General features: G+C 44.1%; 1 protein-coding gene across 1 annotated transcript in view; it reads left to right on the forward strand.

Annotated features, from left to right (window-relative positions):
* LOC104543521 (chromosome unknown open reading frame, human C1orf21) overlaps positions 1–14,042 on the forward strand; it is a 68,477-nt gene that overhangs the window by 8,884 nt on the left and 45,551 nt on the right. Inside the window, exon 2 of the mRNA XM_010188153.1 lies at positions 12,934–13,028. Coding sequence (XP_010186455.1) covers positions 12,934–13,028 — 95 coding nt within the window. The remainder of the gene's footprint in view (positions 1–12,933; positions 13,029–14,042) is intronic.

Here is a 14,042-nt window from a genome sequence, read left to right on the forward strand (position 1 = left end):
CCCCCCCATCCTATCACTGTGACCAGTCCCTCCCCAGCTTTCCTGTAGCCCCTTCAGGTGCTGGAGGGCTGCTCTAAGGTCTCCCTTCTTGTCTCCAGACTGAACAACCCCAACTCTCTCAGCCTAAAACTATCGACTCTCTCAACATAAAGCTGTGTTTAATTCTTGGGAATAAATTACATATATTTATTTATATATATTTTTAAGTATATATAATTTATTCCCAAGAATGAAACATAGTTTTATTCTTGGATGTGACCCTTCCCACAAGCTGTTTAGCTCGCTGAAGAGTACACCCAAAGGTGAACACAAATGAAGTGTGTGGGTATGCATGTCACGCTTGCATTAGTGGACTATAAATAGGGGCATACATCCGCCTTTGGTATTTGCTATAAAGAAGCCAGGATGTACTTTCTGGCAGCCTTGATGCTGAAGGAAATCCGTTTATTTTATGTTGCAGACACTTACTTTTTACTTAATCTTTTAAAGACACAGTCCATGGTGTTCATTGCCTACCTGTAGGTGTGAGTGAGGAAAAACCATGGGAAAAATGCCACTGTACTCTGAGTTTCAGTGAATTTTCCTTTTGTAATTTTTCAGGTGTTGTATTACTTGGCTAAATGGAAACAAAGAAAAAAAACACAAAAAAACCCCAAGCAAACAACAACAACAAAAACCAAACCAAACCAAAAACCCCAAAGACTGAAATTTGGCCAGGAAAACCTCAGTCTGGGGGATAATTCTGTGACTCCCCAGGTAAGCCTTGTCAAGCCGCATGGATGCGCATTCATTTCAGCAACACAAGGCTGTAATTCTATAATCGGAATAGCTACTGATAGAACTACCTGTTAAATCCAAGGAGAACATAACGTGACCAGTATTTGTGTACCCTCACATGCACAACCAAAGATGCCTTTATGGGTTAGTTGCTATGAAACCTTGATTTCTAAAAAGCTACCAAATTGCCTCACTGTCCGTTGTGCTTGGACTACAGACACCTGCTTGCTAACATAGAAGGCATTTTCCATAAGGTAACTTCTCCAAAGCGCTCTGCCATCGTGGGTTTATGAAATGAATCCTATCACACGGCGGTCACGTGTTGTCTGAGGCCTAAGACCGACGACATTCTGCCTTGAGCTTGCACCGAGAAAGATTGGAAAAGATTAGGAGAAACATTGGCAATGTTAAGATTGCTGCCTCATGGGCTTATAGAAAACCAAAGCCTGGGTTCTGCTGAGGGGGTGTAGTTGTGCCCCGTGCCTTTTCTTCTTTGCTGAGTGAGGGGGAACTCTGGCAGAAAGGATCAGGTTTAGGGTGCTCTTAAAGTATATATTTCCTTTCTGCTCTTGTACTGGGAGCGCTGCAAGGGGCTGTTAAGGCAACAGGGGTGCGGAGCACTTAATGTTCTGCAATACTGGAAAATAGCGTGAAGTCAGCTTTGTTTCAGGAATGATCTTGGTCTACTCAAAGGGAAGTCTGCTAAGTCATGTTAATGCTTGTATTTATTGAAATCACATACATTCTATCCTCTGCATTTTGTCATCAAGGATATATCAAATTTCTGGTAGGAACTGGGTGCATCTTGATATCTTTTTAGGCTGACAGTGCCTGTCTAATACAAGTGCTCTGAGTGTGCACTTCTTACTTTGGTTGGTTTTTGGGTTGGTTTTTTTTTGCTATTATTAGAAACTTCCTTTTCTCACACATTGGTATTTTGCTTTTTTGAAAAAAGTATTGCCCGGAGGGAAGGGGAGGAGGCGTGGAAAATCACTAGCTTTTTACAGTTTCTTTTCCACCCAGTCATCTGGGCTTTTCCAGCATATCCCAATTGTGCATGTTCCTGTATTATTTGCAAGGTACTAGTTGCAAGACAGCAAACGGGAACGAGTACTTCTGGTCTCTTAAACAGGTTGTTTTCCTGGTGAGGGCAGGGACGAGGGAGGAGATCGTTGATGGTATGAGACAGCATGGAAGAACTGGGAGTTCATGTGTGGCTTGGCACCTGTGGCGAGGTGGAGATGCTCAACCAGGCATCTCCTGTGACTGGACGGGGCTGTGAGCCCTGCAGTCCCTCGCTGCCCCGTGTCGCTCGGGTTCCAGGAATTTCTCAGGGTGTTCCCATCGTTACCATTGATTGTTGGATGATAACGCCTCTGTTGGTGCCGTGTGGGTGGTAGGTGTTTGCTCTTGGGGCTTTGGATAAAGCTTTTGCAACGTGGATGCTGCTTGGGGAAGTAGGCATCTTTCACAGGTAATAAATCAACTCTGAATGTTGTAACCAGAGTAAAACAGCAATCTTCCCTAGAGGTTAACTGTGTAGCTCTTTGGATGGCCTGTAAGTGGAGTGATGTTAGTAACTTTTGTATCTCTTGCATCTGGAAATGTGTGCTGTGTTTTACCGTTGAAGTTTCCATTAGTCTTCCCCCCTCCCCTCTTGGTTTGCAGAAATACTTAGCAGTGAGGAGACACTTGTGCTCACCATGAACCTCCAGTATGTCACTGGCCCTGGATAGTTACTTCATTCCTTTTATAATACTGTTAATAAAAATAAAATATATATAGCTGTTGATTTACAGATACTCTTTGAGGTACATGAGCAGTGAAAATTTGATAGACAAATATTAATGGAAGAAAGCTGCTATGCCAGAAAGGATGAGGAAATCCTTTTCGAGTCGTATGTTGTGGGGCAACAATCTCATTTAATAGCTGACTGATTGAGAATGGCATGACTGGTGAAGTAAGGACACATCGGCCTTTTTATTGACAAGGATGCTGAAGACACCTTGTCACTTATTTGCAGTAAGAGGAAGTGTGTAATTTTAGGGGTGTGGAGTGGTAATGACTCCCTATTATATTTGTTTTTCCGGGGAACTCTTGGGGCGGCTCAGTTCAGGAGAGGATTTCGGGCAGTACCTTGGCGGGGCGGTAAGGAGCAGGACCTCCATCGCTGTCTGCGAGATGCTCACAGTAATGGTCACTTAGGTGTTTCTTCTGGAATCTCAATAGTCCCTGACAGATTCTGTCCTGAAATGAGAAGTGTTTTGCAATGCAGGACATAGACAAATGCCAGCTGAGAGAGGGTCAGCAGAGACTGGGAGTTTCATTAATGATGTTGAAAAACCTGTAAAGAATTAAATATTTAGTGCCTGACAGGTTTTTTTCCTTTCTATGGGAGAATTTTAAAATGGGGCATTTAAAAATGGGGCAGTAAGTGGAGCTGAAGTAGCCATGCCAGCCTGGCTGCTGTGTGCTGTCTGGGTTGGCCGAGGTGACAACTTCTGGGTTGCTGTCAAGATCACGTCCAGGATGCGGCTTGGAGGGGCGAGGGGGCGGCACCCGCCTGTCCTCCGTGGCCGAGGACGTGTTACCACCTCTGCCTACGAGCGTGGTAGGTTTTTGCCACCCAGTTGGATCGTAGGAGAAGTTTTAGCCCTTGTGTTCACAGGTTTGCTCCGTAGCCATTCCTCTTCTCTCTTGTCTCTCCCTTCCACGACAAAGAGGGTTATGGCACTGAACCAGTTCTTCCAACTCTGCTTTTGTGATTTCTGAGAGGCAAAAAGTGTTTTCTTCAGGGCAGGGTCACTGCAATTTTGTTTAAAAGTAAGTCTGTGTCATTTAGATGTAGTAAGTGTCGGGAAATGCTGAACTTCAAGGTCCTTCAAGATGCAGGGAGGCCTGCACTGGGCTGGCCCTGTGCTGCTCCCCTGCCCTCGGAGCAACCTCCATCCAAGAACCTGTCAGGTGGCTTCACGCAAACAACAACATTTTCAAAGCACGGACCCTTTGTTTTCCTCCTGTCTGTTCCTTTAATTAATCTCTCTGCTGCTTGTTTCCTCTCCTGCTTTCATTCCTCAATTTGATCTTTCTACTGGGCTCCATAATTGCATTTGCTGAGTATCCTTCCTGCTGAGCGGGTGGCTGAAACCTCCTCCACCTGAGAAATGGTTTCCTTTGAACAACCTGGTGTCTGACTCAACGTTACATGTTAATGTAATTAAAAAATAAAAAAAATTAATAAAAAGGCGTGTGGGTATATGTATATATACGAGTTACATAGTTTCAGGCAAAAGTCTGGGTAGCTGAAGTACAGTTATGAGTGCACACCACCAGCATTGGTTTTTGGCTTCTTAATTACAGATGCTTACATAGAAGTTTTTTCAATGCCATCTTATATACGGAGTTTCCTCAGATCTTAAATACAAATAGGAGTTTAAAAAATCTGGAGATTGTGCAATTAAAGATGGTACCATGCACGCGAGGTAGCGATTGTGTGTTTAACAACAACTGGGGTTGAGGACACGGAGGTTGTATTTTTAAGTCTCTGTGATGTAACGACATGGCCTCTGAGGCTGCGGTGCGTTTCCCCGTGCCTGAAGCAGCCGCGGCAGCGTGTACGTGGCTGGAGGGTCCCTGCCCTTCTTGTCAGGAGGCTGTGGTGGGGTAGAGCAGCAGCAAAGCGTGGCCTTCCTTCGCAGGTTCCAGGAGGGCTGAAGGTTTCCGATCCTTCCCCTACCACGTGTGTGCACATCCATGAGCCCCTTTGTCCCCAAGAGTTGTTTTTCAGGTGGTTTTTGATACTGTCTTCCACTTCACGCATCTTCCCATACTCCTCTTTGTGTGAAGAGAGTTAACCTCAAGGAGCACAGAGAAGCCTGAGCTAGAGCAGGAGAAGCTTTAGGTTATTCCCTGCCCGGGGACTTGTCTTCCCTCCGCGGTCTGTAGGCCCAGGGGTGGCTGAGCTGTGTGCGGAGAAGCCACTTGTGCAGACCGTGCCGAGTTGTCATTTTGTGTTCCACATGATGTAAATAGAGAGATTGCGTAGAAGCAGAAATCGTTATGGAAAAATTACTTCCCACAGAACACCCTGTTGGTTGCACACCACTGTGCATCTGTTTTTTCCCTGCCAAAGCACTCCTCTGACCTACCTGCCACTAAGGTGGGCGTAGCAGATACACTGTAGTGGGCCTGTGGCCCTGGTGCCAGGTTAGTTAACGTGGTCCTTCGTGCATAACGTGATAGAAAATTGTAGGAACAACTGTTGTTTTCACAGTGCTTAGACTGTGTGACAGTTGAGGTGTAGAGCAGCCTTGGTAACTTTTTGGCTGAGAAGAAACTGAGTAGTAGAAGGAACCAAGTAGTGACTTCCTTGATTCAGCTGCACGTTTCCTGTGTACAGCGATGGGTCTCAAGTTGTGTACCAAATTCTGAAATTAAAGCTATAGAAACAAGGGAGCTAAGTTATGGCTTCATCGTCATGTGCCAAAAGAAATCAGAAAACCTGAGATAATAAACTGAGGCTTGTGATGAGCAGCGGCAGCACAGGTGTGGGAATGGCACCTCCTCCTCCAGGCAGAAGTCAGGCTGGGCCTTCTGCTGGAGACGACCGAGATACCCAAAGGACTGAGAGCTGCAAGTGGTTTGCAGAACTGGAAACGTCTGACAGTGTTAATGAAGGGTGGGTTAACAGGGCAATATGGGCTTTTGTGCTTCCACAGCAGCAGAGATCAAGATGATGTTCATTAAAGTTAATGGAGCCACGCACCTGTCAAATCCATTGGTCCCAGAGGAGCGCTGCTGAAAGCTGTCAGGATTTGGGCCTGGAAAGGGGTAGCCTGACAAAGTAGAAGGGAATTTGCTAAAATTTTCCGGTTTCATTTCAAGTAGGCATCGCCCTCGAGGGAGTTAACGTTTCGTAACGTTATGGGTGTGACACGGGGCTATGGCAGGAACCGCTCCGCAGCTTGAGCTGCTCCTGTCTTGCCTTGCTTTAGGGCAAGTGTCCTTCCAGTACTGCAGACGTCCTCCGCACAGGGTCTGGTTTTTGTTACACTGAATGTCTTGGCCTCCTTTTCTCCCCCGAAAAGCAACCCTAGCAGTCACGTCTGCCTTGGGCAGAGGCAGTAGCTGGCATTCCTAGTTACATGTTAGGGTTGTGTGGGAAGAAGAAATAACACTTGAGGGTGGTCTTTCCAGATGTGCAGCAATCTGTAGTACATTCAGATTTTGAAACATCTTTTCTGTCAGATGATTTATACTTTATTGGCAAGGTTGGTGTGTTGGTTTGTGCACCTGCACTCTTTAATACCTGGTGTTGTCCGCTGCCTCAGCTTCCAGCAGTGGCTGTATTTTTAGATTCGATTAAGGTAAGGTAACTTCTTTTGGAAAATCTGAGTGAGCATTTTCAGAGAGTCCATTGAGAAAAATAGGTTGGCTTATTTCCTAAGCTGCTTTTTTCATTTAGTTCATGTTAGTAAAAACAACACGATCACTAACATCAAGAGTTGCCTGGGAGTTGCTAGCTCTGAGGGTTGATGACAGAGGAGGATGACGGGCTGCTTATCCAATGCTGGTTGATCTCTGATGAAATTTCACTCTCAACCCACATCCAGGTGGATCGGAAATCCACCCCCACAGCTGCGGTCTCAACAACTAACTCAGAATCGAAATAACTGTAGAATCAAAACAACCATGTGGATGTTGCTTTCTTGAAGCTGGAGCTAAGAAGGTAACTCAGATATCCTCCTTAAATCATTGCCTGGTATTTTGAGAAACGTTTGTTCACGGGATTTTTGCAACTTCCTTCTCTTAACTGTTGGCTTATTTTGAATCTTTGACATAGCTTCTGCTGGTACCCAGGCACTCGATACCCACGTACAGTAACAGAGCTGGAATGCTCTAAACAGCTCATCTCATCCCTCTTGTGCTCCAAAACAGGATGGACTTCAAGCTGTGGCACTCAAGACTGAGGACTTTTTAAAGGAATGATGATGGTAGCTGCAACCAGCCAAGCAATCGAATTCTGCTCCTTGACAGTCAGTCCTTCCTGATGTCTAGCCTGGCTCTTTCCAGAGCTAAGTCCACCACTGCTCCTCCTGCCAGCGTGGCTGCGGAGCTTGGAGTATTCCTCCTCAATGGCATGGTTTGTGTTTAGCATCGCAGTGGCTCACCTGCTGTTACATATTTCACTTAAGTTGCATCAAAATCTCTTACGATTTTTAACAGATATTTTTAGAAAGAGCAAGTCAGTCCTTTATCTACATGTAACTTTTAGCTTTCAAGTCTTTGAGACGAGAGCACCTGATTCTTTGATCTGTGGCATTTCTCATGATCGCAGCAGTAGGAGTAGTTCCTGCATCTGGCAGAAAGAAGCATGAGACTGAGACATTTGTTAAGACGCAGAGCTTACATTTTACAGAATAGATGCATTTTATTATGGATGAAGGATAAATCTCAGCATGTCTTTTGATACAGAGGCAAGAGATACTAAAGAACAAATTTGAAGCACAGGGAAGTGCAGGTGGGGTTAGAGACTGACTTCTTGGTGGTGTGGCTGAAGTACCGTTTACCGCTTGCCTGATACTTGGTACACCACTAGAAATAGAGGAGAGAGGCTCTCCCATTGTCCCTGTCAGCGACAGCAGCGCCAGATCTGTTCATCTTTACATGTCTGAAATGGGAATGCAATGCAACGTAACTCAGCATTTTTTAAAATATTTTTTCTAAGACTTCGTGTTTAACAAAAGATTTCTCCAGAAGTCACAGTGAGTCCAGATATACTTGACAGAGTTACACTGTTTTGTGGGTTGTTGTTTTCGTTGTTGTTTTGTTTTTTAAGTGAGCCAGAAATCACATCGTTACCAGTGTTGCTGTGGTAATGACACTTACAGCAGTGTCTGGAAGTGCTGAAGAAATTTTTCTCATAGGGCCAATCACAATTTTCTCCCCCTCAGCCCCCCAGTAACTGTTTCGATATTATAAGTTGATATGCCCATTTATCACCGACATCATTATTAATGAGTACTGGTTTTCTTTGTCACATTGCCATGGCAACTGGGTGACAGGTTTGAGTAGAATTCTCTGTTTCCAGATGGAGATCTTCATTCATAAGATTTGCCCACTGAGAATTCGTGCCACATATGCAGCTTAAAAATTCTTCCTCCCTTGCCCTTCCAAAGAGCTCCGTGCTAGAGGCGTCTCTGCTTTCTGGTTTGTATCCTGTGGTGGGTTTTGCTGTGGGTGCTATGCTCGACAGTCTTTCTAGTTTTTATTTGTAGTTCATTTCTGTTGTTCTTCTTCCAGTTCAATTGGACTGCTTTTCTCCAGCTCAGTATGTGCTGTGGCAGTCCTGCAGACCCATTCCTCGCTGATTTGAGTTGTTGGAAATCTCCTCTTTTTACAGAATACACCACACAATGAAAGACAGTACTTGGTTTCTACTTTTACACTGGAAAGAAGCATAAAGATACTTTTATTTTCATCGGTGATATACCACACTGAGTGATCGTGTCATAACATTTTTATTGTATTCACTACTCAATTTTTTGCACATAGAGGCAGCATGAAGATATTTCACTTTTGTTTGTTTTTGACGTAAAACTGTATTTAGAGAAAAGAAAAAAGGTATTACTCTTTAGCAAGATAGAGCAAGGTATATATGCATAGAATTTTGTATAATTCCCTTTATCCTGAACTTCTTACGGTTTCAGAGGTCTTGTTGACGTGATTGAGATCAAGTAGGACCTAATTAACATTTCAGGATTTGCCTGTGTTTGTTTCTAATCACTCAGACAAAAATATCTCAACATGCAGAATTTACTTTAGTAGAATTCAAACGGTGAATCTGGCGTCCTTTACCTCTTCAGTTCCAGGTGCACTCCTGCCTTGTCAAGCAAAACCTGGTTAGCAGTTTTTGCAGGTACCTAAAGGTGTTACCTTTAGGGAAGGCATCAAAGGCCCATTCCTCCAACCAGTCTTTAATCTGATTTTCATATTCATTTAAAGCCATTAATGACCATGACCCCATGGCACACTTCAAGGTATGTCTGTTGCTTAAGCGTTCATTTTGCAGTGCTTTCATCCTCGCAGTGATCCTTAGAACAAGAAGAATCTCATAACAGCTCAGAATTTGTGGTCTCCTAACACCACATCTTTTATATATCTCGTCTATAGAAGGTAGCATTTGTCTTCACGTAGTCAAAAAACTCGATATGCAGTCGTGTCTGCCCAACAGTAACAGGAAATAGTGCAAGACCTGTCTTCTCTAAATGCTTATTTGAATTTAATTGCTATAGTTAGTCTGTTTTAAATAGTGAATGTTGTCTTGTCTGTGAAGAGCGAGGTGTTACACATCAGACTTGTTTCTTGTCATTACACCACCATCCTCCCTAGCGAAGATGCTGGCTACCGCCTTCTCCTCCTCTGCACCCGCTGGCTGCCCTCTTGTTTGACTGCTCGCTGCAGTCAGCTGTCTTGGCTGGGAATGTGCTAAATACTGGCTGGTCTCAGTGTTGTCAGGAATTGCTCCGCATTTCTCATGTCAGGTCTCTACTTGAACAGACTTGTGATGGGCCCATAAAAATGCAGAGATTTTACAGCTTAGCTTGATCCAGGGGAAAAAAAAACCATGGGAGTTCAGCATGAATGTGAAGGGTAAAATTTGTGTCATTGAGTGCTGTAAATACCAGAGGGAGACATGCGAGCAAAATTTAGTGTTTATTCTCAGATAGCAGGAAAGGCATAGATATGAATAATTTAGCTGTGATTCAGGTAGTTACTCACATTTAAGCAGCCTAGTTTAGTGGCTATTGAAATGAGTTAGAGGTGGGGTTTCTCCTCAATACATTCAGAAAAGCGGACGTTTCCAGGTAGCCCTCATCGTGCCAAGAAGCTGTAGGGCTTGTAGTCAGCTGGGTGCTCCACCTTTTTCTTTCTGTGGTGGTATAATTGCTTTGCTGCTTTTTTTTCCTCCCTTTGAAAGTGGAATTACATCTATTTATACCTACCTCCAGCAAGTGCCTACTCAGTATGAGCTGATGTTGCCAATATCTTGTATTTGTGCTGCCTAGCTTAAGGAAAATATTTTGCCTGTGATAGAAAATTGCAAGAACTTATGGGTAATAATATTGCTTCAAACTTAATGTTCCTGCTCCATTCCCTTAATCTCTGTATCTGGTAAAACACTTGTTCATGGCTCAGTCCTCTCCTCTGCTCCCATTAATTGAAGTAAGGTTGATCGTGCACTTTCGCAGCCCAGTGCTGTGTTCACCTCTGTGTGTATGTGCACCGCTGCTCAGAACACGTGGGTTTGATGGAGCTGCAAGCTGCTTGGCGCTCCTGTCTCTTAACCATTTATTTAGGCACTAGAGCCTGAGCATTGGCCGCTTGGCCTGCTTCTTCCTTAATGCACCACATGCCCAAGGGGTGGTCTCTTGGCCATTAAGGCAAGCCATCAGCTTTAGATTGTGTCAAATTTACATTGCTTTTTGAGATACAAGTAGACGTTTTTCCTGCCCAAACACATAGCAGCCTCATGGCTCTCTCCACGAGCAGGGAATGTGGAGAGGGAGGTGCTGAGCTCTTGTCCCTGGTACTCGGTGACAGGACCCGCGGGAATGCCTCAAAGCTGCGCCAGGGGAGGTCCAGACTGGACGTTGGGAAGCATTTCCTTACCGAGAGGGTGGTCAAGCCCTGGAACAGGCTTCCTAGGGAGGTGCTCAGTGCCCCGAGCCTGTCTGTGTTTAAGAGGTGTTTGGACAATGCCCTTAACAACAGGCGTCAACTTTTGGTCAGCCCTGAAGGGCTCAGGCTTGGACCAGATGGTCGTTGTAGGTCCCTTCCAACTGAACTACTCTACTCTATTAGCCCAGTAAAAGCAGCCCAAATTTGTAAGTAGTAATGCTGTAGCAGTTACAAGAGGGTTGTCATGATGGTGATGATGAATATTGGGAAGCCAGGTACCAGCAAGTCCTCAGCTCAGGTACCTGCACAGCGACATACTGCAGCACTCTTTTACAGTCAGTTAGAGAAGAAATAGAGAGTTAAGTTTCCAACAAAAACCTTCCTTCCCATCTTCCCATCTATTGAACTGCATCAAACTTCCATGTATAAATCTGCTTATAATGATTATCAGTCATGGGCTCCTCAGTGCCCTGGTCCACTTCCTCCAAGAGATTCTCTTCCCAGGAAGCATCCCTTACGTGCAGTCCGCATGGGATGGTCTGCTTGGTGTTAGGTCACAAATAATCTCTTGCCATAAGCGGAAGATACATTTCAGAGGTTATTTTTTGCCACTGACTGTCAGGAACCCCGTACCTTTCTTGTTTTTCAGAAGGGTTGAATGTGCCTCTCAGAGCTAATATGGCCTAGCAGCTGTGCTCTTCTCTCCTTCGCATCTCTTTTCCCATCAAATCTCTCTGTGCCACCGTGGGAGTTTTATGCTTTTCTGCATGCGGGTTTTATTGCTGATCACGACAGAAATCATTGCAGGAGTGAGAAAAATGTAAGTTGGATATTGCAGTCAATCAAGTATTTGTAATCCTCAGGCCTTACTGCGTTCAGCCTTTTTGGTTCTATGAATTGTCACCTCCAGACTACCTATGCTCCATTCAACAACGAAGAAAAGTTCAGCGTGTTCGTTCACATTTACCCATCCAATAACACTGCCTTAAATTCTTCCATCTGTTTTGAGACTCTGCATCTCAGATGCTGCTGTTTGATAAATTCACAGTTTTATTTAAACTCTGTAATAAAAGAAGCATATAGATATAGACTTGGCCAAATGCAAAAACCATGGTATATTTTTAAAAAGTGGTTATTTTTCAAAGCTAGGCTTATTTCACTTATGTACTCTGTGGTTAATAGTTTCCTGAAAACAAGCTTCCTTCTGAATATTTTTTTATCAGTGCAATAACCCAGAATAATCCATTTGTGTTTTGTTTTTCCCTTAGCAAGTGAGATAAATTGCTTGAAAACCCAAAGGAAAAGAACAGTGTTTGTGTGGTTTCTCTTAATTTGCCCAGGTTTTGCCTCTTATCCCTGGTTTACTGTGTCTCATTTCATTTTTTGTATTAACATACTCCACTTCCCTGGGGGAGATTTGCTCTTCTGCATTATATATCCATTATATATCCTGGCTGGAGTGTGGGTGCAAAACTCTGGGTGGTTTTTTGGGTACATTCACATGCTGCAAAGATAACCAGAGCAAAAAGTGGCTGAAAAAAGCACTGGTACTGGAATGACTTTTCCCAAAATCCTGTCTTGTCCTACCAGAGGAAAAAAATCCCTTTATTCAAGCTTTGGGTGAGCTGTGGTGTAGCGTGTGGGTGTTAGATAATATTTCAGTACTGGCACAGGAGCTGGGCATTTATTGCTTGAGGAGCTGAAGTGCCTGGCTGATAGATGTTAAGAGCGAACCAGGAATCATACTTTTCTTATTACTCATATTCACCCTGGGTTCCTGAGTAACATTCCTGTGCAGGAAAAATGGAAACGTCATGGGGGAGATGGGGGGAACAGGGGGGAGGAAGATGCTCAACACAGGGACTTTTCTCCAGAAATCACCGGGTGCCTGTGCTTTGGGTACCTTCTGCTTTAGCTGCATTAAAACACAGCAGGAAAACCAAGTTTTTTACCAAAAACACCCCAGTGTTTTTCGATGGGGGAGGGGGTTTCCAGCTTTAACTTAAATGTTAAATCGCCCCCATCAGCATTGCTTTTCAAAAGAAGTTCTGTCAGTGGAACATCCACGAACAAACCAGCCTGGGTAGTAACTGCTGCGGGTCTCTTGTTTGCCCACTGACAATAGAAGTCCAGGAGCAGAGAACTTGTTTGTATTGAAGATATTACACAGAAAATTAGGGAGCCTGGGGAGGGTACACACTGAACATCGCCTGGTGCCGTGGCTGTACTACACTAGAGCTGCTGAACGATTTCTGGAAGCCAGAACTGGAAATCCTTACTGAAGCTTCAGTCAGGAAAAACTTCCTTGGTATCAGTCGCACTTAAGCCTTTGAAACGATATACATGTGATTTTTAGTTGCTTTGCTTAATTAGGGCCTTTTCTAGTCAGCTGTTTCGGTTTTAGTTTGGTCTTTTCCCAGCTGCTGAACTACACTGGTTCAATTTTTTTTTCTTTTTTTTTTTCTTGGTGCTCAGATGAGTATAGGATCAAACCAGTGGAAGAGGTCAAATACATGAAAAATGGGGGAGAAGATGATCAGAAAATAGCAGCCAGGAACCAAGAAAACTTGGTAAGGATTGAACTTATCGCTTATCTAATGAAATAACGTGGCTCTGCTTTTGTAATGAAATATGCAACGTGCAGCTCATTCAGACTCCAGCTTACACGTGGATTTTCTCGAAAATGTCATAGCTCTGCGAAGCTCGCAAAGAAGGTGCAAAATGTGACTTTCTCCTGCTTGTCTTCCTGAATCAGGCTCTACATGGTCTTGGAGCAAGTGCTTCCATGATTATGCTCGCTCACCTCCGTTGCAGATCTGAATATACGTGCTTGGAAATGTGTGTGTCTGTATTGCAAACGAGGTGGTCGTAAAGCGGCAGCGCGCTGCCATTAAGAAAATGACCTACTTATGGAGACGTTACTTGTGCTGTGCTCCTGGTTTTACATATTTTAAAATTCACAGGGAAGGCAGTTTGGAATAGAAAAAGCAATATATTCATAACACAGCGGTCACAGGAATCATTTTGTCTGTGTTTCTTTTTCCCCGATTTGAGCACCTTGCCGGCTCGTAATTCCACTTACAGGAAGGAAATCTCAGGTAAACCCTTAGTGCTACTTGAAATAACTGGGATGCTGTTGAAGTGGCTTAAAAATCATGGTTGAGTCACTTCTGGCATTTCGGAGAAGACGTTTCTTCTCTTCTCTTCTGAAGCTGCAGGAGTGTGGATTTTGTAATTGGCTGACTGGGGCTTGGCCCAGTTTAACTTTCTGAAGAGATCCCACAGTTATAATGGTTGGGTGCGAAATTTCACATCTGGTTTCACTCGTTCGTTGCAGCTTTTCTTCACAATTGAGGGTGTTTTCCCCTCCATCAGTAAGACCAAAGGGGGAACATCGGCAGCAGATTTCACTGGAACCATGACCGTTATCACCAGCCTTTGGCCATCATTGGAAAGCTGTAGAAAAAAATCCACTGTTTGGGATTTTTCTTGTCCTGAAGATATAAGTGAGTTCCAGGCAACCTGGGTATTTTATATTCCCTCTTCCAGATGCACGTCCTTGCGTTACACAACTACATGTGCAT

Source organism: Mesitornis unicolor, unplaced genomic scaffold, assembly GCF_000695765.1.
Source record: "Mesitornis unicolor isolate BGI_N332 unplaced genomic scaffold, ASM69576v1 scaffold2777, whole genome shotgun sequence".
Classification (NCBI taxonomy): Eukaryota; Metazoa; Chordata; class Aves; order Mesitornithiformes; family Mesitornithidae; genus Mesitornis; species Mesitornis unicolor.